Genomic DNA, 23,930 nt, shown 5'->3' on the forward strand with positions numbered 1-23,930 from the left:
ATCTTGACTACAACATGACCATTTCTTTTTTTTTTTCCAACAGAGCATTACTTTTTTTTTCTTTTTTTAAAAAACAATATATATTTTTAATTGAAATATAGTTGATTAACAATGTTGTGTTAATTTCTGCTGTGCAGCAAGGTGATTCAGTTATACATATATATATATATTCTTTTCTAAAATATTCTTTTCCATTATGGTTTATCATATGATATTGAATATAATTCTCTGTGCTATACAGTAGGTCCTTGTTTATCCATTAAACATTATATATAAAAGCTTCCATCTGCCAACCTCAACCTCCCACTCCATCCCTCCCCAACCCCCTCCCCCTTGGCAACCAATAGTCTGTTCTCTATGTCCAAGATTCTGTTTCAAAAATAGGTTCATTTGTGTCATATTTTAGATTCCACATATAAGTGATATCATATGGTATTTGTCGTTTTCTTTATGACTTCACTTAGTATGATCTCTAGTTGCATCCATTGCTGCTGCTAATGGCATTATTTTGTTCTTTTTTATGGCAGAGTAGTATTCCATTGTATAAATAAACCCCATCTTTATCCATTCATCTGTCAATGGACATTTAGGTTGCTTCCATGTTTTGGCTATTGTGAATAGTGCTGCTGTAAGCATAGGGGTGCATGTATCTTTTTAGATTAGTTTTGTCTGTATATATTCCCAGGAGTAGGATTGCTGGATCATATGACAATTCTATGTTTAGTTTTCTGAGGAACCTCCATAACTGTTCTCCATAGTCGTTGTACCAGTTTACATTCCCACCAACAGTGTAGGAGGGTTCCCTTTTCTCCACACCCTCTCCAGTATTTGTTATTTGTAGACTTTTTAATGATGGCCATTCTGACGGTGTGAGGTGGTACCTCATTGTAGTTTTGATCTGCATTTCTCTAATAATTGGCGATGTGCATTTTATCACGTGGCTTTTGGCCATCTGTATTTCCTCTTTGAAGAAATGTCTGTTTAGGCTTTCTGCCCACTTTTTAACTGGGTTTGTTTTTTTGTTGTTGAGTTGTATGAGCTGTTTGTACATTTTAGAAATTAAGCCCTTGTCAGTTGATTGTAAACATTTTCTCCCACTCTGTACATTGTCTTTTTGTTTTGCTTATGGTTTCCTTTGCTGTGCAAGTTTGTAAGTTTGATTAGGTCCCATTTGTTTATTTTTGTTTTTATTTCTATTTCCTTGGGAGACTGACTGCCTCAGGTACGATTTGTCAGGCAATGTTTTGCCTATGTTCTCTTCCACGAGTTTTATGGTGTCATGTCTTATGTTTAAGACTTTAAGCCATTTTGAGTTTATTTTTTTATTTATTTTTTTTTTAATAAACTTTTTTCTTTTTTTTTTTTTTTAATTTTATTTATTTATTTATTTATTTATTTATGGCTGTGTTGGCTCTTCGTTTCTGTGCGAGGGCTTTCTCTAGTTGTGGCAAGTGGGGGCCACTCCTCATCGCGGTGCGCGGGCCTCTCACTATCGTGGCCTCTCACTATCGTGGCCTCTCTCATTGCAGAGCACAGGCTCCAGACGCGCAGGCTCAGTAATTGTGGCTCACGGGGCCAGTTGCTCCGCGGCATGTGGGATCTTCCCAGACCAGGGCTCGAACCCATGTCCCCTGCATTGGCAGGCAGATTCTCAACCACTGCGCCACCAGGGAAGCCCTTGAGTTTATTTTTGTTTATGGTGAGAATGTTCTAACTTCATTGATATACATGCATCCAACTTTCCCAACACCACTTGCTGAAGAGACTTTTTTTTCTTTACCATTGTATATTCTTGCCTCCTTTGTCAAATATTAATTGACCATGGGTGTGTGGGCCTATTTCTGGGCTATTCTGTTCCATTGACTCATATGTTGGTTTTTGTGCCAATACCACAGTTTTGATTACTGTAGCTTTGTATTGAGTTGGCCAAAAAGTTCAGGTTTTTCCGTAAGATGTTACAGAAAAACCCGAACGAACTTTTTGGCCAACCCAATAGTATTGTCTCAAATCTGGGACGGTTATGCTTCCTGCTTTGTTCTTTTTTATAAATTTATTTATTAATTTATTTTTGGCTGCACTGGGTCTTCGTTGCTGGAACTTGTGTCCTCTGCATTGGCAGACGGATTCTTAACCAGTGCGCCACCAGGGAAGTCCCCTGCTTTGTTCTTTTTCCTCAGGATTTATTTGGTAATTCTGGGTATTTTATGGTTCCATATGAATTTTAGCATTATCAGTTCTAGAAGTTTTTGTGTGGAGTCTTTAGGGTCTTTTACGGCCATGGCTCATGGGCCTAGCCGCTCCGCGGCATGTGGGATCCTCCCGGACCGGGGCACAAACCCATGTCCCCTGCATTGGCAGGCAGATTCTCAACCACTGTGCCACCAGGGAAGCCCAACTTTTTTTTTTTTTAATAAATTTATTTATTTAATTTATTTACCTTTGGCTGTGTTGGGTCTTTGTTGCTGCACGCGGGCTTTCTCTAGTTGCAGCGAGCAGGGGCTACTCTTTGTTGTGGTGCGCAGGCTTCTCATTGTGGTGGCTTCTCTTGTTGCAGAGCACGGGCTCTAGGTGTGTGGGCTTCAGTAGTTGTGGAATGCAGGCTCAGTAGTGTCTCCCGGGCTCTAGATCGCAGGCTCACTAGTTGTGGCACACAGGCCTAGTTGCGCCGCGGCATGTGGGATCTTCCCGGGCCAGGGCTTGAACTGTGTCCCCTGCATTGGCAGGTGGATTCTTAACCACTGTGCCACCAGGGAAGCTCCCCCAAAACTTTTTGAGCAAAGAACTGTTCCGGGTGCCTTTTACAGTCTTCCAGGGAGTTGAAATTTTTTCCATTAAGAGAATTTTGTAAAGACTGAAATAAATGGAAATCCAAAGGTGCAATGTCTGGTGAATATGGCAGATGAATCAGAACTTCCCAGCCAAGTTGTAATAGTTTTTGCCTGGTCATCAAAGAAACTAGTGGTCTTGCGTTATCCTGATGGAAGATTATGCGTTTTCTGTTCACTAATTCCAGACGCTTTGTGATGAGTGCTGCTTTCATTTGGTCTAATTGGGATCAGTACTTGTTGGAATTAATCGTTTGGTTTTCCGGAAGGAGCTCATAATAGAGGACTCCCTTCCAATCCATATACACAACATCACCTTCTTTGGATGAAGACTGGCCTTTGGTGTGGTTGGTGATGGTTCATTTCACTTGCCCCACGATCTCTTCCATTTCACATTATTGTACAGTATCCACTTTTCAGTCACCCATCACAATTTGTTTTAAAAATGGAACATTTTCATTATGTTTAAGTAGAGAATTGCATGGGAAAAACGGTCAAGAAGGTTTTCTCCACTTAACTTATGTGGAGTGCAAACATCAAAGTGGTGAACATAACCAAGCTGGTGCAAGTGATTTTCAACGCTTGATTTGGATATTTTGAGTATGTTGGCTATCTCCCGTGTGGTATAATGTTGATTGTTCCCAGTTAATGTTCTCTATTTGATCGCTATCAACTTCAACTTGTCTACCCGACCATGGAGCCTCGTCCAGCGAGAAGTCTCCAGCACAAGACTTCGCAAACCACTTTGGACACGTTCGGTCAGTCACAGCACCTTCTCCATACACTGCACAAATCTTTTTTTGCATTTAGGTTGCAAATGCAACCTTCTTTGAAATAATGAAGCATAATATGCTGAAAATGTTGCTCTTTTTCTTCCATCTTCGATATTAAAATGGCTACACAGAAATTCAAGACTTTTGATACAGGTCTTTTTTTAAATGCACGCTGATATGACAGCCGTCACATACAGGCTAACAAAATTGTTTTTAATGAAGTTAAAGACAATTAAGTGCTACTGAGCCATCTTAAAGAAAGAGCCCAGTGAACATTTTGGCCCACCCAGTAGTATTCACATCATCTGCAAATAATGGCAACTTTACCTCTTCCCTTTCAATTTGGATGCCTTTTATTTCTTTTTCTTGTCTGATTGCTGTGGCGAGGACCTCCAATACTATGTTGAATAGAGGTGGTGAGAGTGGGCAGCCTTGTCTTGGAACATGACTGTTTCTTACTCTAAAACTTCCACACAATTAGGAATTGTGTCCTGAGTAGTGGTGGGCTCAGCTCTGAGTAGCACTGGGAGTCAGATGCCAGTCATGGACTGAGTCAGAAAGTTTGGTAGCTTCCCTGTGATCTCAGTTCCTCTCTCATGTTACACCTGAGTGATGTAAGCTCCTCTCAGCAGTGTCTGCAGAGAGGGGAAAACAGGCTTTTACCTGTATCAGTGATTGCTATGGACGTAAGGATCAACACTCTAGGACTTCCTGGTGGCACAGTGGTTAAGAATCCACCTGCCAATGCAGGGGACAAGGGTTCAAGCCCTGGTCCGGGAAGATTCCACATGCCATGGAGCAGCGAAGCCTGTGCACCACAACTGCTGAGCCTGCGCTATAGAGCCCAAGAGCTACAGCTACTGAGCCCGTGTGCCACAACTACTGAAGTCCGTGCGCCCGGTGCCTGTGCTCTGCAATGAGAAGCCCACGCACCAGAACTAGAGAAAAGCACACGTGCAGCAACAAAGACCCAACACAGCCAAAAAAAAAAAAAAAAAAAGGGATCAACACTCTGGTCCTTGATTTTTCCTGAGAAGCTGATGTGTTCTCAATAGAGAGAAAAAAACTTTTAAGAATTATGAATAAACTAGATTAATCACAGTATACGACAATGAATACTAGACTCTCTTGGAACTAGGAGTAAAAAATGAAAGAAAACCCTCAGTCATAGGAATAGAAATATCAGAAAGAGTAAACAAAAAGCTATTTGAGAATTTTGTTTTAAAAGTATGTGCCAGGGCTTCCCTGGTGGCGCAGTGGTTGGGAGTCTGCCTACCGATGCAGGGGACATGGGTTTGTGCCCCGCTCTGGGAAGATCCCATGTGCCGCGGAGCAGCTGGGCCCGTGAGCCATGGCCGCTGAGCCTGCACGTCCGGAGCCTGTGCTCCGCAACGGGAGAGGCCACAACAGTGAGAGGCCCGCGTACCGCAAAAAAAAAAAAAAAAAAAAAAAAGTATGTGCCAAAGAACTGTCTTTTTAGTAACACTATTTTTGGGAAACACAATAGTGTATAAAGAGGCACCCACGTGGTGTAGCAGCTGTGAGGTCTGGGCTCTGAGTGCGAAGAGGCCTCCTAAGCCTACATGGGCCCAGAAACCCAAGACATACCATGATTTCTATGCACAGGTTTTGAGGAAAAAATCCATTTTTGAGTTGAATCTTCACTAATAAGTAAGTTAGGACATCCCTTCTGATCTTGAAAAGTTAAAGGAGTAGATAAAGGGTCTTCTAAACTTACATAATTTCTCACTAATCTTTAGAGTCCCGCCCCCCCCACGCCCCTGCCACCTGGTTTTCATACAAAACAAGTGGTTCCACACACACAGGACTTTCAGTCATAATACATTACGACACTTGGTGACAATCTTTTTTATATCATTTTATCCACACAACATTGTAGTGCTTAACAGAATACTGAAAATATAGTCCAACATTCTAATTTTAAGTGCAATAATCAGAACAGTCATTGAATTTAGGAAAGGCATATAATGTTCTAAGAAGAAAACCTTTATCTGGAGTGAGGAAGTTCTACTGTGACAGTAATCCTTACGCTGTAACTTCCTTTACTTCCTCACTTCTAATAAACTAACGTTAAATAATGAATTGGAACTGTCTTCACCAAAATTCTCTACAATTGTGTAATTACTCTGCAGTTGAACCTCAAGAAGTTGAAACAAATGAGGCATCCTCTGAAGTTCTTCCAGAGACATGTCAGTGCTTCCCTTCTCAGTGATACTTGGTGACGCTGACGGGCACCTCCCTTGGACTGGAGGCTTCCTGGGGCTGGGTGCCCAAGTTCCCGAGTGCGCATTTGCATGCGGCCAAGGTCACAGCTTCTTGTGTACCTTCTGGTGCTGGATCAGGTGGCCGTGCTGGTTAAAGGCGCGGCCGCACTCCCCACACTCATAGGGCCTCTCACCTGTGTGGATGCGCTGGTGCTGCACGAGCACCGAGTACTGGCTGAAGGCCTTGCCACAGCGGCTACACTCGTAGGGCCTCTCGCCTGTGTGGGTCCTCAGGTGCACGATCAGCGTGGCCTTCAGGCTGAAGGCCTTGTCGCACTGTGCACAGCGGAATGGCCTCTCACCCGTGTGGACCCGCTGGTGCTGGACCAGTGACCTGCGGGCACTGAAGGCGTGGCCACACTCACCGCACACGTAGGGCTTTTCGCCGGTGTGGACCCGCTGGTGCTGGGTCAGGTGGGAGTGCTGCACGAAGGCCTTGCCGCATGCGTAGCAGCCATAGGGCTTCTCCTCGGTGTGGATGCGTTCGTGGTTCAGGAGGGTGGAGCGGTGCCGGAAGGCCTTGCCGCACTCGCTGCACTCATAGGGCTTCTCGCCCGTGTGCACGCTGTGGTGCTGGATGAGGACGGAGCGGTCGCTGAAGGCACGGCCACACTCACCGCAGGCATAGGGCTTCTCCCCAGTGTGGACCCGCTGGTGCTGGAGCAGCGTCCTCTTCACGCTGAAGGCACGGCCACACTCCGCGCACGCGTGCGGCTTCTCCCCGGTGTGCACCCGCCGGTGGCTGCGCAGCACAGTGCTGTGGTTGAAGGCCTTGCCGCACACGCCGCACACGTAGGGCCTCTCACCGGTGTGGATGCGCTGGTGCTGGAGGAGGTGGGAGAGCTGTGTGAAGGCCTTGCGACACTCGAGACACTCGTGTGGCTTCTCCCCCGTGTGTATCTTGTGATGCTGAGCAAGATCTGAGCTCACTCTAAAGGCCTTTCCACATTCGTGACACGCGTAGGGCTTCTCACCCGTGTGGATCCGCCTGTGCTTGCTGAGGACCGAGCTCTGGCTGAAGGCCTTGCCGCACACGCCACACACGTAGGGCCTCTCCCCGGTGTGGGTGCGCTGGTGCTGGAGCAGGTGGGAACTCCGCCCAAAGCACTTCCCACACTCCACGCACCGGTAGGGCCTCTCCCCGCCAGGAACAGCTGGTCGCTGAGCGACAGGCATGCCCTGACTCAGGGCCCGGCCTTCGGGGGGGCCAGTGTGGCTGGGACTCAGACAGAAGCTCTCTTCGGGTTCACAGCTTCCCTGATCACTCCACTCGGCAGGTGTTTTCCTCAGGATCATCGAAATTTCCTCTGAAGTGAGCGGTCTCAGACTCAAGTCTTTGTTCTGGTCCTGCTCCTTGTTCTCACATCCTGAAACAACAAAACCACAGTGAGCGTGTTAACACACTTGAAACTGCAGAGCAATTGCCACCCTGAAGGCGCTTCGCTGGAGCAGAGAGGCCCCTGAATGCCCATGGCTGAGAGGCCACCAGTAGGTGACACAAAAGGTGCCCAGACCGACAGTGTGGCTGGAGAGAAGGGCCGGCTCCAGTCCAAGGGCCCAGAGCCCACTGCCACCCCAGCCCCGCCCTGCCTGGAGTGTCCAGAGGCCATCGGAGGTGGAACTGAGGCAGGACCACACCTATGACCGTGGGGGGTGGGAAGGAAGGGGGCTGCTAGGAGATGCGTGAGCACTGCGTGCGTGTCCAGCAGACTGCTCCCTGGGGGACAAGACAGGGCTTTCAGGCGTCCGTGAGGATGGCAGAGAACGCCAGGGGATGTTTCCACAGTCAGGGCAGGGGCTCTGTAGGCTGAGTGGGCAGAGCAGGGGGTGCCAAGGACATTTTTTTAAATCTCGGAGACAGAGCCACTGAGTTGACGTCACCAGGGGACAGGACTGTCCCGGAGGACGGCCTGCTCGGAGCGATGTCCATCAGGGACGCTCAGCAGGTGAAGCTGGCCCGCGGCAGGGCTGTGACGGCACGAGACGGGGGACAGGACGGAGCCAGTCCTCCCACGACCCTCCCAGTGCCCGTCTCAGCGCCCACTGTGCTGCGGCCTCTAGCTTCCCAAAGGCCTCGCTGGGGACAGTGTTAAAAACGGCGGTCGCTGAGGGACATGCCAGCGTGAGAAGCCCCGGGGGCTGAGGAAGATCCGAGGAGGGAACTCTCACTCCCTCGCCACACAAGGACACTCCTGGGGCCTGTGACAGGTGCCGGGGCCGGCAGCCCCTGGGAAAAGCAGACTGACAAATGCTATCCCAGAAACACCAGATCACGAGCTAGAATGGCACCAATGTGCGTGCCCGTGGCACCTGCCTCTCCCTCCCCTCCTCTGGGCCTTCTCAGCTCAGGGGACCTGCATTCTGCTTCACAGTGAAGACCCAGAAGCCCCTCCCTGCCTGAATCTGGTGGTTAAAAGTCTTTCTGGAGTTTCTGTTAGGAAGCATACTGAATGGCAACCAGGCATGTTGTCACCGAACTGTCCGTTTTTCTGTAGTAAGAATATTTTCAAGTCCCATCAGCTTTTCTTTTCTTTTCTTTCTTTTTTGGTGGTAACAGCATTATTGCGATATAAGCTTTACTTTTTAATTCACTCAGAACTTGGTTTGAGAAGACAGGTGCTGTGCAACGGGCTCCCTCAAACCCCAGCCAGGACCCTTGGAAAATAATGGACTCGGAACCCAAGCAGTCCCTCCACCACGCAAGGGAGTTTCTAAGATAGACTTTGACTGAAGTGTTTGGAAAGAGATTTGTGCCAACGGGGTCAACATGTGCTTGATTTGACCTGTGATGTCTTGTGACATCCAGGAAATGGTTACCTTGGAGGGACTTAGACATACCAAATGCTAATACTTCTTGCAAAAGGATGGAGGCAGGGGCTTCCCTGGTGGCGCAGTGGTTGGGAATCTGCCTGCCAACGCAGGGGACACGGGTTCCAGCCCTGGTCCGGGAAGATCCCACATGCCACGGAGCAACTAAGCCCGTGCGCCACAACTACTGAAGCCCGCGTGCCTAGAGCCTGTGCTCCACAAGAGAAGCCACCGCAACGAGAAGCCCGCGCACCACAACGGAGAGTAGCCCCAGCTCACCGCAACTAGAGAAAGCCCGTGGGCAGCAACGAAGACCCAACATAGTAAAAAATAAACATAAATAATTTATTTTTAAACCCCCCCAAAAACATTAAAAAAAAAGGGGGGGGATGGAGGCAGCCCGACTGCAGCAAACCCTCAGCAGAGGGTCATCTCGGAAGAGGCAGGAGCAGGGCTGGGGAGACTTACCCAGAGTTCCTTAAAGAAATCACACTGAGGGCGAGGGGCCCTCACAGTGGTGTAGAGGCTGGGGTCCCACCCCGAGCTTCAGCTGCCCCCGACACGGGGACATCCTGGCCTCCCCACCCATACTGCTCTCCAGGGCTCAGGTGGGTGTTCTGCCTACAGCCAGGCCTCTTCGTCTGGAGGGCCCACCAGCACATCCACGTCCAAAGTCCAAAACAGAACTTGGCTCCTCCCCCTGCAGCTGGGGGCCTTCAGGACCCACGTCTCTCTTCTGATTCCCTTGTTTTTTGGCCGCACCATGTGCCATGTGGGATCTTATTTCCCTGGCCAGGGATCAAACCTGCATCCCCTGCATTGGAAGCGCGGAGTCTTAACCACGGGACCACCAGGGAAGTCTCTCCTCTGTTCTTCCCTTCCTCTTCCAACCCCAGTGTCCAAGCCCTTGTTCCTGTTACCGAACAGTCACCGCCCTCTGCTTCCAAGCACTGCCTCTGAGGCCCCCTCCCCGGGACCCTCAGAAGAACACAATCTCAATTGGGCAAAGTCTCGTGACTGCACTGACCAATCTAGCTGTGATTCCCATGTTCTTCTACCATTAATGTCGTCATTATATTATTTAAGACAACACGTATTATTATATCACTTTGTTAACGGCTTTCCCCCAGGGGCTAGAAACCTGGAAAGAGCATCCCTTCCACCCCGACAGCAAGAAAAAGGTAGACAGACAATCTACAGAATCTTAACTTTCCTGAATCCATCACAGAACTAATGTCACAATAATAACCAACTGACCCGAAATCTAGGCAAAGACAGGTGCTTGAATGGAGACAGGTGTGTGGGATGGCCCATGGCTGAAGGGAGGGGTGAGAGGAAGATGGAAGGCAGGGCCACCACACAAGCGGCTCGGAGACTCCAGCTAAAACATTAACAGATTGACAAAGAGCCCCTGGGAGCATGGACACGAGGGCGCATCTCTGTGGACCTCCCCTGGGGGGAGTATCACAGGGAGCCTCCCTTGGGGGTTCAGGTCTGAAAGGGGGGAGCCTTCTCTACGGAACAAAAGTTGTGAGTCACTGGAGGAGAGTAAGCAAACTTGACACTCTGGGGACAGATGAAAATCATGGCTGGGGGAAGGGAAGACTACCCTGTGCTTGGGGGGTGGGGGTGGGGAAGGGCAGGAAACGACCCTGGACCCAGACAGTTAGAACCTCCTTCAGCTGGGGGAGGGCTGAGCCCAAGGACGGACCAGGACAGCAGAGGTTGCTCCATCCCCCCTTCCCCAAGTCTAAAAAGTGCTGAGCAACAAGCCACAGCAGGCTACTGCGGGTGGAGGAAGGCTCTGAGGTACAGAAACACACGGGAGACTGAGTGCCCCCGGCCCTGCACGAGGAAGTGCCTGTGGAATCTGAATCTGGTGGCGCCCTGAAGGCAGCGATGGGCACAAAGGACCCAGCCCAGCTCCTGCCTGAACCGACTCTGCCTTTCACACTAAGAGTTGAACAGGAGAGGCTGTGTTTCCAGACAGACAGTTTACCTCTTTCGCTGTCCCATGAGTGATGGCTGACATTCAATAAAAAAGTAAGAGATACCAAAAAAGAAAAGGGCGTGTGAGTGCGCGCCCATGCGTGCACACACACACACACACACTCAAGACACTAAGCGGCGATACGCCAGGCTCAGAGGTGACCCGTGTGTTGGAACAACCTGCACCATCAGACACAAGACACGGCGACAGAGGTAAAGGACGCCTTTGATGTGCTCGTCAGTAGACTCAACTCAGCTGAGGAAACGACCAGGGAGCTTGCAAATAGGTCAACAGAAATTATTCAAACTGAAACACAAAGAGAAAAATGAACAGTGAACAATAAAAACAACACTGAACAGAGCTGTGGGTCAACACTGAACAGCCCAACTTGCATGTTGTTAGAATCCCAGGAGAAGACAGAGGACAAGGAAGTAAAACATCTGAAAAGATCATGGCTGGGATTTTTCCAACAATAACGGATGATATCAAAACACAGATCCAAGATCAGAGAAACACAAACATGTTTCCTATTCAAACTCCTAAAAACCAAAGAGAAGGAGAAAATCTTAGACGCAGCTACAGGGAAAAAAAACCACAGAGAACACAGAGGAACCAATGTAAGAAATACAGCAGACTCATCATCAGAAACCTTCACGTCAGAAGACAATGCACGGACATCCTTCAAGTGCTGAGAGGAAAACACCTGTCAATTTACAACTCTGTGCCCAGCAAAAAATACCTTTCAAAAAAAAGGATAACTTTTTGAAAAGAAAAAAACCAACAGAGAGAGTTCCCAACCATGAAATCCACATTAATGTTAAAGAAATTCTTCATGGGGAAAAATATACCTGACAGAAACTTGGAATCACACAAAGAAATGACGGTTTTTGGAAATGGTTAAAATGAAGGTAAATATAAAAGACTATGAAAAAGTTTTCTAAGTCACTCTAAAAGACAACTGTCTAAAGCAAAAACAGTAGTTCCATATTGTGGTTTTACAACATATATAAAACTTAGGACAGTACCCTAAAATTGGGGAAGAAGGAACAGGGAGGTTGTCAAGGACTGAACGTTTGTGTTCTCCCAAATCCGTATTCTGAAGCCCTAACCCCCTGTGTGATGGTATTTGGAGGTGGGGCCTTTGGGAGGTGCTGAGGGCTAGTTGAGGTCATCAGGACAGGCCGCAGCGATGAGAACAGTGTCCTTATGTCTCCTCAGGCACAGAGTCAAGTGAACACACAGCAAGAAAGTGGCCACCTGCACAGCGGATAAGACTCCATGCTCCCAATGCAGGGGGCCTGGGTTCAATCCCTGATCAGGGAACTAGATCCCACATGCATGCCACAACTACGAGTTCACATGCCAGAACTAAGGAGCCCATGTGCTGCAACTAAGGAGCTGGCAAGCTGCAACCAAGGAGCTGGCAAGCCACAACTAAGACCTGGTGCAAATAAATAAATAAATATTGAAAGAAAGAAAGGGAGGGAGGGAGGGAGGGAAGGAAGGAGGGAGGGAGGGAGGGAAGGAAGGAAGGAAGGAAGGAAAGAAAAAGAAAGAAAGAAAGTGGCCACTTGCAAGTCAGGAAGAGAGCAGAGCCCTCACCAGAAACCAAATCAGCTGGTACCTTGATTTTGGACTGCCAGCCTCTAGAACTGTGAGAAGTAAATTTCTGATGTTTAAGGACCCGATCAGTGGCATTTTGTTATGGCAGCCTGAGCTGGCCAATACAACAGCATGCTTTGTGTGCACCACTATGGAGCAGTCAGTAGTGCAGGGAAGCAGTGGTTACCCTGGACCAGCCACTATACACCCTGTTGTTTGTTCCCTCTTCTTTTTCTCCTTTCTAAAAAGTTAGGTATTTTTCATGATTCTATCTTATCTTCTTTGCTGTCTTCTCAGCTGTAACTCTGGGCTATTTTAGTGGTTGTCTCAGGGTTCACAGCATGAGTCTTCAGTCTGTCAGTCTGCCTTTGGCCCCTGCTTCTCTCTATGCGATGTGTCTTTTTCTCTGGCTGCCTTTTTTTTTTGATGGTACGCGGGCGTCTCACTGTTGTGGCCTCTCCCGTTGCGGAGCGCAGGCTCCGGACGCGGAGGCTCAGCGGCCATGGCTCACGGGCCCAGCCGCTCCGCGGCACGTGGGATCCTCCCGGACCGGGGCACGAACCCGTGTCCCCTGCCTCGGCAGGCGGACTCTCAACCACTGCGCCACCAGGGAAGCCCTCTGGCTGCCTTTAAAATGTTCTCTTTGTCACCAGTTGTCAACATTCAATCATGCTGTGGTTTAGTGTAATTTTATTCATGTTTATTATGCATAGGGTCCCTTGAGCTTCTTAGATTCCTGAGTTTATAATTTTCATCAAATTTGGAAAAACTTCAACTGTCACTCCTTCAAATAGTTTTCCTGCTTTGTTCCCATCAATGATATATATCAGGCTATTTCAGGTTCTCCCACAGCTCACCGATATTCTTCAGTCTTTTTTAGCCTTTGTCCTGTTTCCTTTTCAAAAGTTTCCATGCCTTGTTTTCAAGTTCACTAATCCTTTCTTCTGCAATGTTTAATCTGCCACTAATTTTACCCAGTGAATTTTTCATCTCATCGTTGTTTTCATATTTAGAAATTAGATTTGGGTTTAAAAAAAATAATCTTCCATGCCTCTACCTAATACACTATTTCCTGTAGCTCCCTGAACATATGGAATTTATTGTTTTAATATCCTTGTCTCCCATTCTATCATCCCTGTCATTTCTGGTCAGTTTCACTTGACTGGTTTTTCTTCTAATCATGGTTGTATTTTCTTGCTTCTTTGTATCTCTGGTTAGATGCTGGACATCATGGATTTCCCCTTGCTTGGTGCTGGATACTTCTGTATTTTTATAAACATTATTGAGCTTTGTTCTAATACGTGGCTAAGTTACTTGGAAATTGTATGGTTCTTGCCTTTCAACTCTGTTCAGTCTGACCAGAGCAGTGTTTAAGGTTATTCCCCCCCAATTAGTGAGGCAAGACCCTACTCAGTACTCTACCTGATGATGCCTTGTGAGTTACAAGGTTTTCCGCTCTTGCTGGTGGGAAGAGACAGTGTTCCCAGCCTTGTGTGAGCACTGGGAACTGTATTTATTAGCTTACAGTTCTGTAGGCCACAATTCTGTATGGCGGGGAAGGGTTCTCTGCTCAGGGTATCACAAGGCTGAGATAAAGTGTCAGCCAGTCTGAAATCCTGTGTGAAGGCTCAGGGGATAAATCCACTTCTCAGCTCTTTTTTTTTTGTTGGCAACATTTAGCTCCTTGGAGCTGCAGGGCTGAGGTGACCGTTTCCTTGCTGGATGCCGCCTGGGAGTCACCCTCTGCTCCTACCTCCTACCTGCATCTTTAAGGCAGCAATGAGGAATCAAATCCATCTGCTTTAAAAAAATTTTTTTAATTAATAAATTTATTTTTGGCCACACAGAGCAGCTCGTGGGATCTTAGTTCCCTAACCATGGACTGAACCTGGGCCAAGGCAGTGAAAGTGCTGAGTCTTAACCACTGGACTGCCAGGGAATTCCCTCCTCCTGCTTTGAATTTGACTTGTCTCTGACCTCTAGACCCAGATTTAGAGCATTCTCTGTTCTTTAAAGGCAACAGTGCCATTTCACATAACCTAATCATAAAACACATAACCACAGTCCTGGGGATTATGCAGGGCATGTATACCAGGGATCAGAGGGCAGGGATCCTGGGGTTATCTTAGTTGGCTTGGTGTCCTAACAAAATATCACAGACTGGGGGACTTACACAACAGGAGGCTGGGAAGCCCAAGACCAAGGTGCCAGCAAGGTAGGTTTCATTGTCATTTCATTGACAAAGAGAACATTTTAAAGGCAGCCAGAGAAAAAGACACATCGCATAGAGAGAAGCAGGGGCCAAAGGCAGACTGACAGACTGAAGACTCATGCTGTGAACCCTGAGACAACCACTAAAATAGCCCAGAGTTACAGCTGAGAAGACAGCAAAGGAGATAAGATAGAATCATGAAAAATACCTAACTTTTTAGAAAGGAGAAAAAGAAGAGGGAACAAACAACAGGGTGTATAGTGGCTGGTCCAGGGTAACCACTGCTTCCCTGCACTACTGACTGCTCCACAGTGGTGCACACTATGCAGAGGCCTCTTCTGTTGGCTTGTCGGTGGCTGCCACCGTCTCACCTGGCCTCTCCTTTGGCTCTCTTCTAGTAGAACCTGTTCAAGTTTTGTGCCCATTTTTCTTATTCGGAGTTTCTTCATATTTATTCTCTTCAGAGCAATGTATTTATTAAGTGTGCACTGTACTGATAAATGGTAACAGTAGTCAACAGGTTCTTCATTGAAATATCTGAATTCCCTGTCATCTGTTTAATGAGATTTTTGCATGTTCTTAAAAACTTATACTATGTTTTTTTTTTAAGCAGAAAACAAGTTTTAGTTCCTTTTTTTTGACTTATAAGCCTCATCATCACAGAGTAAAGCTGGTAGGTCAAAGAAATAATTACTCATTTGCATGGAAAAGTATCACTTCTGATGTTTGAAGCTTCCTGAATGGGTGGCTTCTGGCCTGATGCCAGAGTAACAAGACAAGAAAGACGACTTTAACAGTGAAGAATAATTTAACATTTCAGGAGGTAACTCCCTCCATCATCCATGGCACAAACACAGCACACAACAGACCCAGGCTGCCACGAATGCGGGGATGGGCTGCCTCTTGCCCCACACTCTCAGGATGGCAGCTTCATCGTTGTTTCAAGTGTACAGTAGCAACAAGACAAATAAAGGGGAAAAAGCAAGTCCACTGAAACCAATTTTCTAATTTAACCCCCCCCCCCCGCCATTCTGTAGCGATTGTGTGTGCTGTGCCGTGAGAACACACGCTCTGCGTCAGAGCGGCCTGGGAACCTCCTCGTGAACCATGAGCACAAACACGTCAGGGGTTTTGCACTGGATCGAAAAGAAGACGAGACACACACTCACCCCAGGGACAGGACGTGCTGTCTTGCTGCACACAAGCTGTCATGTGGTCACACGTGAAGGTGTCTGCAAAAGGAACAGAGAGTTGAAGGGACAACAAAACCCACGCCTCTCCCAAGAGTGGAAAACCCTCTCATTTGCTGTTACGAGACGCAAGTGCAGTTCACTGGGTTGGAGATGGCAGGGCTGGGCAGGCGCACACGCTTCTCCCTTCGAGGAGCTGCCGGGCGAGGCCGAGGCACGTGGTGGCGGCCCGGGCTGCAGCAGGCAGCTCCTGCTCTGTGCACACCCCGTCCGCTGGGGCCTGCGGGTAGGGGGCAGTGTGAGCAGGCGCTTCTGTGCGAAAGCTGCTCTCTCCAACCCGCCATGACCTTGGAGAACGGCGGTCTCTTTCATCAGATCTGAAGGGCACTCGTCTTAAGACCTCCATCAGGTGAAACCACAGCTGGTCCACCAGGGACCCAGGTCTGGTTGGGGGCAGCTGTTTTCTTGCCCCCTGCAGCTGCAGTCAAAGATTTGCTCAACATGATGCTGTGCCTTTTCTACATTCCCTGGAAAATCGCATTCCTCCGGGTCCAGCGAAGTCACTGCTCCTCTGAGGATACCTGATTCTGCGGGTCAGTAAGAGGCGGGCTGTCCGTAACACCTGGTGCCCCTCCACACAGCACCTAGAGACCCTGGAGTGGAGCAGCCACGGGACTGGTGCCATGCTGTCCTCACAGCCAGAGGGGCCGCGTCCTGCAGGGCAGGCTGGCTGAGGCTCCCTGAGACTCCTGTCCTCGTCCTTCACTGGATGTCGCCCACCCCCGCCCCGCCCTAAAGCAACTGCTGACCGCTGCCCTCAGGACTGGACGCATCTGCCAGCACCCCCGCTTCTACACTTGCCTCCATAAAGGTCTGGTGCTTCGTCTGTTAGATTAACTACTGGACACCTCACCTCTCTGATACTGCTGTAAATGTTATCTTTAAGAGAATCACATCTTGAAAAAAATTTTTTTCTCTCTTGCTGTTGTACCTATATGAGATGGTGGATGTTACCTAAACGTACTATGGTTATTATTTCACAATATATTTAAGTCAAATCATTTTGCTCTACACCTTAAACTTGTAATGTCACGTCAATTATATCTCAATAAAACTAGAAAAAAAATCATACCTTTGGTGCTGATAAACAGAAATAAAACTGATTTTGTACCTAGCAAACTCTCTTGTGAATTCTGGTCAGTCTTACAAGAGAAAATCATATGATTTTCAACGACTTCTTTCCAGTTCTGTAGCTTCAATCTTGTTGCTGTGTTCCGTCTGTCCTGCCTTATTTTGGATGGGATGCCCGGATGGCGCCATGTGGCCGTGGATGGTAGGCTCCTCATCTCAAACAGCCCCAGCCCCACGACCTACCAGGTTAAGAAACTTCCCTTCTACACTGAGGGTGCTTCCTTCCTCCCTCAACCAACCAGGGATCCCTCAAACGCTGGAGGTCCCACCAGAACGGGGCCTGGCCCCGCCTGCCCGCAGGGTCCCTCTGCCAAATCAGACCCCAGGAGGAAGCCACTCCGGCCACCTCCCATCAGCACCCGCAGGTGCTCAGCCCTTGGTGCAGGAAGGCGGCTCCCCACTCACCTGAGCGGCCAGTGCCCAGGCCCCGGCGCCCCTCATTTCCCTGTTTGTCCAGGACCCACGGCTCCTCTCCTCGCTCCAGCTGCGAGATCACCTCGGGCTTGGATCCTGGAATTCCTGCGCATGGGGAGGGAAGGCCTTTTGTCTACACAGCATCTGTGAGCACCCTAACCCCGCCCTGGGCAGAGCACACAGACAGACGAGGCGTGCAGAGAGGCCTTACCCACGGAGACCACGTTCCCGTAGGTTTCCATCATCACATGTCGGTAGAGGCCCCGCTGAGCAGGGCCCAGGCGGTCCCACTCCTCCTGGGAGAGGAGCACGGCCACGTCCTCGAAGGTCACCTTGGCCTGGAACGACAGGGGCTGCTGCAGGTCGACTGAGTGTCTCCATCCGAGATGAGGTGGGTGCAAGCAGCATGGGGGTGTGGGGACAGGCCCAGGGATGCGGGGGCAGTGACAGGAAGGGGCCACAGCATTCAGGATGCAGTGATGCTTAGGCTGCCACCAGGAGCCCCAGGCGTGCGCGGACCGTGAGCAAGGCAGGGGTGCTGTGCAGGCCTCGGGGTAACTCACCTGGGGCACCGCCGGTGGCGGTAGGAGCCTGGCCGCTGCCATCACCTGGTCCCTGGGGAAGATGGAAATCAGAGGAGCCTGTGGGACTGAGGAAGAGCAGGGAGCACGTGACGGGCCCAGCTGGGACCCCCGTGAACTATGACTCCAGTCCCAGAGCAGCACAGATGGGCCCCGAGCTCTCGGGCCCAGGAAGGTCCCACCTGACACCTGGGGAGGCGGTGCACCCCTAGGGCAGTGGGCCGTCTGCCCAGCTCAGCTGGCATGGCCTGCAGTGCGTGCACAGGCTCGGGTGAGCGCGTCCTCACAGGAGCCAAGCTGTCATCCAGGGAGGCACTGGGCCTGGCTGCCTCCAGAGCTGCTGGGCGTGGACAGTCCTGCCAGGCCGCAAACCTGTGGGGACCCCATGCCAGGCCCTGCATGCCTGGCTTGACCACAGCCCTCCTGTGGGCCCACTGATGCCCTGGCCACGCCTGGTCCTGCCGCGGTGGCGGCTCCAGCGTGGGTCGGGTTCTGGTGGGAGTACAGAGTGACCCAGGGATTTGGTTTGAGCACCTGACAGGGAGGCCCGAGGGTGGGCAGGTTCTGGGGAAATGCCAGGCCAAGTAAGCTCTCTGTCACACCCCAACTGCCAGACAGAAGGGGGGACCAAGAGCTCCCCTGGCAGGGTGATGGGGCTGACGTCACCTGGAGGCCGAGGCGGGTCCGCAACAGGGACACAGAAGCCCAGCAGGCAGACTGCTCGGGAGAAACGACGCAAGAACGAGGTCAACCCCCTCAGGCAGGCCCCTTGCCGAGCAGGACGCTTCACCTCACGCTGTGGGCCTCTGGGGGAGCAAGTCAGGGAGCCACCACCTCACTTCCTTTGTAAAACGGCCAGTGGATGAGTACGTTTACCACACAACTTCCAGGAAAATACACACTGAACTCCTGACCGTGGCTGCCTCTGGGGAGCAGAAGCCTTGGCGGAGAGAGAGGCTGGCCCTCACCGCCCACCCCTCCGTCCACCAGAAACGCCCACTCCCCCAAAACGCGTGTGCGTGTGTGTCTGTGCGTGTAAAGGCAACACGACTCTAGTTAGAATTCCAACTGGAGTCTTCGATTAGAATTCAAGGCGTGAATAAAAGCACCCCAGGATTCACCCGAAAACGGGTACCGACCTTTGTTAACGGCACAGCTCTGGTCCTCTGGGAACCCAGCAGAGGTGGACAGTCATTTGCACTACGGGCTGACCATACCTGGGCCAGGACCCAATAATGAGCACCCACAGGCGCCCTATTCACAGCCTCCCCAGTGGGTGCTGGTGGCCGGCCACGAGGCCCTGGGCCAGGCCAGCTCCTGCCCGAGCCCGTGTCTGTGACCTGAGCTGCTTCCCGCTGCACAGGCCTGACTGTCCAGTGGAGTCCAGGGGCTCCCTTTGGTGCGCTCAACTGGTGACCTCCTACCCTCCACCGGGCATCTCCACGTGGGTGTCCTCTGGCACCTCAGACACTTAACGTCAAACACCGACCCCGCCCTCCACCCGGTTCTGCCCCAGCTGATCTGGTACCTGCATACGACCCAGAATCTGGGCCTGTGGCCGCACCGTCCCGTCCTGCCCCCCGTGGGAACACAGTGACCGTTCTCGGCTCCAAGGCCACCCCACCCCCCCCCTACACCGTTCCTGAGGCTGCTCAGCCCTGCCCGGGCCTCCCCTTGGCTGGGGTGGCTCCTGCCCCTCGGCTGGTGCTTGGCCATGGTCACCCTCTCGCTGAGGCCCCTCCTGAGCCCCCTTGGGGTCCTCTGCCTCGTCGCCCTCACACCCCCCTTCCTGCCCCAGCAGAGCCCCAGTGGCTCAATGTTTGCTGAATAAGTGTATGAAATTACAGGAGCAATGAGACCACACTCCACCCTTCAGAAAAGCCACAAGTGCCAGGCGAACATCTGCCGTCAGCAGCACTGGGGAAGCGGAGTTTCTGATACGCTCTTTCTCAGGTGAGAAAGTCACCTGGTATATTTAGGGGCAGCAGATACATCCTTAGGCAGTGCACGCCCTCCTGGGAGGGACGTGAAACCAGGAGGGGTGGGGGCAGAGCACAGCCCTTAAAGAAGGACACAGATGTCAGGTGTGACAGAAACTGGTGAGAACCACCTACGCCCAAGACGGTGGAAGGCTCGCCCCCCAGAGCCTCATCATGTGCTCACTGTGGTACATCAGCTAAATGACACACCCACAGCCCCCACGGTTCCGAGGCCCCTGCCCTTCCCCTGGAAAAGCTGGAACAACCCTCCGACTTGTTAGCCTATGAAACTACCCGGCCCATAAAAAGTAACCACCCCGTATTTCAGGGCCGCTCTCGCCTTTTGAGACGGACCACATGCTAAGGAATGCGTACCTCTCCAAATAATTCCACTTCTCACCTATCACTTTGCCTCTTACTATGAATTCCTTCTGCGCTGAGACACAGAGCAGGGGTCCCCACCCCCCAGGCCGCAGACGGGTACCGGACGGGCCGCACGGCAGGAGACGAGTGGCGGGCAAGCGAAGCTTCACCTGCCGCTCCCCATCGCTGGCGTTACCGCCTGAACCACCCCCCCCACCCCGTCCGTGGAAAAACTGTCTCCCACGAAACCGGTCCCTGGTGCCAAAAAGGTTAGGGACCGCTGACATACAGAACCTGAGCTTCATTAAGTCCTGAGCCTAGGCGTGTGGTTTCAATGAAAAGACAGTGAGTTCGAGTCTCATCCCATCAGCTCGAATCCCGTGTGAGTCGTGTGGTTTCAGAAGCTGCCTTCAGGGTGGTGCTGCTGCCAAAGCCACAGTCCTTCCACACCAGTCCGGCACCTGCTAAGACCAAGATTCAGGCTGCGCCCGGGGGCCAGACGGGTCAGCAAAAGCATGGGATATGGAGTGTGTCCACAATGCTCCTGTTTCACAAACAATGACCTCAGGGCCACGAGGGGGTGTGAGCCTTTGTCCACACCAGTAAGACAGAGAGATGACACACCTCCTCTCAGGTGAGAGTACTTGACTAAGCGTCATGCCACCCGATGGGATTAACTCAAACCCAGCGGCCAACAGGCTGAGGCACGGAGGGGTGGAGAGGGAGAAGCCGAAAAGATTCCCACCTGCGGTGAGTCCCAGAGAAGCACAAAAGCAAAAGACCTCTGCCTAGGATGAACTCTGCAAACTGCCAAAGGGAAAAAGCGTGAATTATCCTGAAGTATGCTTGCTGCTCTGGTCTGAATGTCTGTGTCCCCCAAATGTATATGTATGTGTTGAAATCCTAATGCCCAATGTGAGGGTGTTATGAGGTGGGGCCTTTGGGAGTGCTTCGGTCATGAAGGTGGAGGCCCCCTGATAAGGGACCCCACAGAGCTCCCTTGCCCCTTCCTCCACGTGAGGACACAGACGTCTGCAGCCAGGAAGAGGGCCTCACCCGCCCCTGCTGGCCCCCTGACCTCGGACATCCGGCCTCTGCACTGTGAGAAATCAATGTCTGTTGTTTTTACGGGCTGCCTGTGTGTGGTGCTTTGTTATAGCAGCCCAAATGGAATAAGACACTTACATCCTGATAAAAAATAAAGGAAACAAATTTTAAAAGTGGTACTAACTAGTTTTTCTTTTTTTTTGCACTTTGGTAGATAAGGTCTGGGTTTCCTGGAACAAGTCTGTGCCAGATGCAAAGACGTGCAAAAAAAAAAAAAAAAAACACTGCAGGCCGCTAACCGACACCACAGGGAGGACAACAGAGCCACCTGGGCATTGAACCTGGCTTTTACCAGCCACTCCCACCTCGATGCCCAGAGCTCCAGTCATCAGGAAGGACGAACAGGTGGGCAGGACAAGTCCTGTTTAGATGGTCCCCAGAGCAGGAATCGCCACCACCAAGGGTCAGAACTGGCTCTGAGGAGCTGCCTAAGGAGGCCACGCCGCCCCCAACACAGCGGCAAGTACAAAAAGCACCCGCCCCAGGGGTGCCCGCGACAGTGACCCCCCCACCCGCGGGTCACCGTCATTCTTCAGATGCAGGAATTTCGTTTTTTGGAACACCCGCCAAGGACTAACCCAAACAAACCAGAACAGGCCAACAACATTCTCTGCAGCAGTGGTCACACTGCAGTGAGACTGCCGAGTGAGGTCGGCTCGGGTGGTGACTTAGGGACAGGAACTAAAAACGGGACTGCAGAGATGCAAAGAGCTTAGGACTTAACGTTTGTTATTATTTTGTTTTGTAAGCTAAGCTTTAGTAACTTATCGCTCTTGCTGGAACTGCTGATGATCTTGATGTAAAAGAGCCCTCCTTCCAAAGACCTGCCCACAGTGACAAGCATGACAGGCACACTCCCAGTCCCTGGTCTGGGGTGGGTGGCTCCCAGAGTCTCCCCCCTCATCCTCACCGTCCTCACCCCCAGGTTTTCCTGCTGGAAGGTCTGCCTCGTCTTTCTTCATCTCCACGGAGCCCCACCCTCCAGGGTGGAATCACCTTCCAAAGAGGCACTTCTGAGCCACCCGTTAAGCCCAAAGCACAACCCTGGAACCTTCGGAAGTAAACGATCACAAACATGCATCCACGCGGATAGCTTTCCTACACAGCAGCAACACGGAGTCAGGAAATACACAGGGAAAAAGGTTCTATTCACAGATGGCAAGAAGAAACAAGGTTAAAATAAACCTTAGACACGTGATGCTAACTCTGCCCACTGTATCCACAAAGCCCTGGTGCCGAGAGCCAAGCGGGCCTGGACCAGAAGGGGCAGAGCAGGGCCACGTCTGTGAACAAACGGATCCGGGGAAGGTGGTCCAGTGACCGGCAGGCACTTGGACAAGGGGTCTGAACTTAGGTCTTTGCACAAGGCTCAGCTTATCTCCCAGAAAGCTAAGCAAAAGCAGAGATTAAAAAAATACGACAAAAGAACACACAAAAAAACCCCAAACGACAGAAAAAAAAAATGAGATCATTTCATATCATATACTGAAAGCATTCGGCTAATGAAGAATAAAAGATAAATCTTTAGATTACATCATAAAAAGAACGTGAATAAAGTCTGGGGGGCAGAGATCCACAGATCTGCCGTATGAAAATCAAAACCTTTGCACATCAAAGCACCATGAATCCCAGAAATGGGCCCAAGACTTGGGAGAATTTAACACGCGACAAAGGTGATTTTCCAAATCAATGGAGAAATGAATTATTCAGTAGGTTGTGTCAGAAATATCAGGATTTAGAGAAAACACTGAAGCTGGATTCCCAACTTGCCCCACACCAAAATGATTCCAGATGGAGCCAACATTTCACAAGTACCAGAGAAAAACAAGAATTTATTTAACAACTAATCTTGGAATAGGGAAAGCCCTTTAAAACACAGCACAAACCCAAAAGCCTCGAGGGTAAATATCTGACCATTAAACACTCGAAATCTTCCATCTCAAAACGGAACAAAACACCATAACCGGAGTCAAATGACAATTTGAGAAGACACGTAGGTTAAAGAACCGAGCTGATGAGAAAGGAAACGCCAAGGGCAGCGCACACCGAGGGGTCGGCTGAAAAGGCGGCACGCCGTCTCCCGCTGAAGCGCCCCGGCAAGCTTCCAGCAGGCAGACACCCGCGGACTCTGGGAAAGGCTGGTCGCGCTCACGAAAAAGGGCTTTTACAAAGTAACCGGGAAACGAGCCTCGATGGAAAATGGAGGCGGGAGGGGAACTCGAGAGGAAGCACTTTTCCCAGAGAGACGCCAAGGCCGCCGGGACGCTGAGAACGACCCCCGCGGACAGCGGTCCCGCGACCCCGGCCCGCCCCCAGGCGCCGCGAGAGGTTGGAGCTCGCGGGGTCGAGGACCACCCGCTGGGCAGGGCTCGCCGTTCGCGGGAGCTGGGCGGGGAGGGCCCGGCGGAGGCGAGAGTGGGGCGGGGGCTCGGAGTGCGCCTGGAGAGGGCAGGGGGCGCGCGTGGGAAGCGCCCGGCCGCGAGGAGGGTCCCGGCCCCCCGCCGCGCGGGCAGAGGCTCCCGGTGCTGCCCGCGCCCCAACTCACCGTCACCGTCGCAGCCTCACGCGCAGATGCGGCCGCCCGAACCTCACTCAGACAAAGGGGACACC

The 23,930-nt window shown here is 50.8% G+C and overlaps 1 protein-coding gene across 2 annotated transcripts; it reads right to left on the reverse strand.

Moving 5' to 3' along the window:
• Positions 1-5,462: 5,462 nt before the first annotated feature.
• On the reverse strand, positions 5,463-23,914 carry ZNF250 (zinc finger protein 250). Of its 2 annotated transcripts, none has more exons than XM_081214369.1 (6): positions 23,866-23,914; positions 17,854-17,939; positions 17,502-17,628; positions 17,282-17,395; positions 15,665-15,727; positions 5,463-7,250 (listed from the first exon to the last, which is right to left on the reverse strand). In XM_081214369.1, the coding sequence occupies exons 2-6, from the start codon at positions 17,893-17,895 to the stop codon at positions 5,926-5,928; spliced, it is 1,671 nt and encodes a 556-aa protein (XP_081070495.1). In that variant the 5' UTR covers positions 17,896-17,939; positions 23,866-23,914; the 3' UTR covers positions 5,463-5,925. The 2 variants fall into 2 exon arrangements, with proteins under 2 accessions (XP_081070495.1, XP_081070494.1); XM_081214368.1 differs by lacking the exon at positions 23,866-23,914 and adding an exon at positions 22,240-23,859.
• Between the last annotated feature and the right edge of the window lie 16 nt (positions 23,915-23,930).

Source organism: Mesoplodon bidens (genome assembly GCF_964165515.1).
Source record: "Mesoplodon bidens genome assembly, chromosome: 16".
NCBI lineage: Eukaryota > Metazoa > Chordata > Mammalia > Artiodactyla > Ziphiidae > Mesoplodon > Mesoplodon bidens.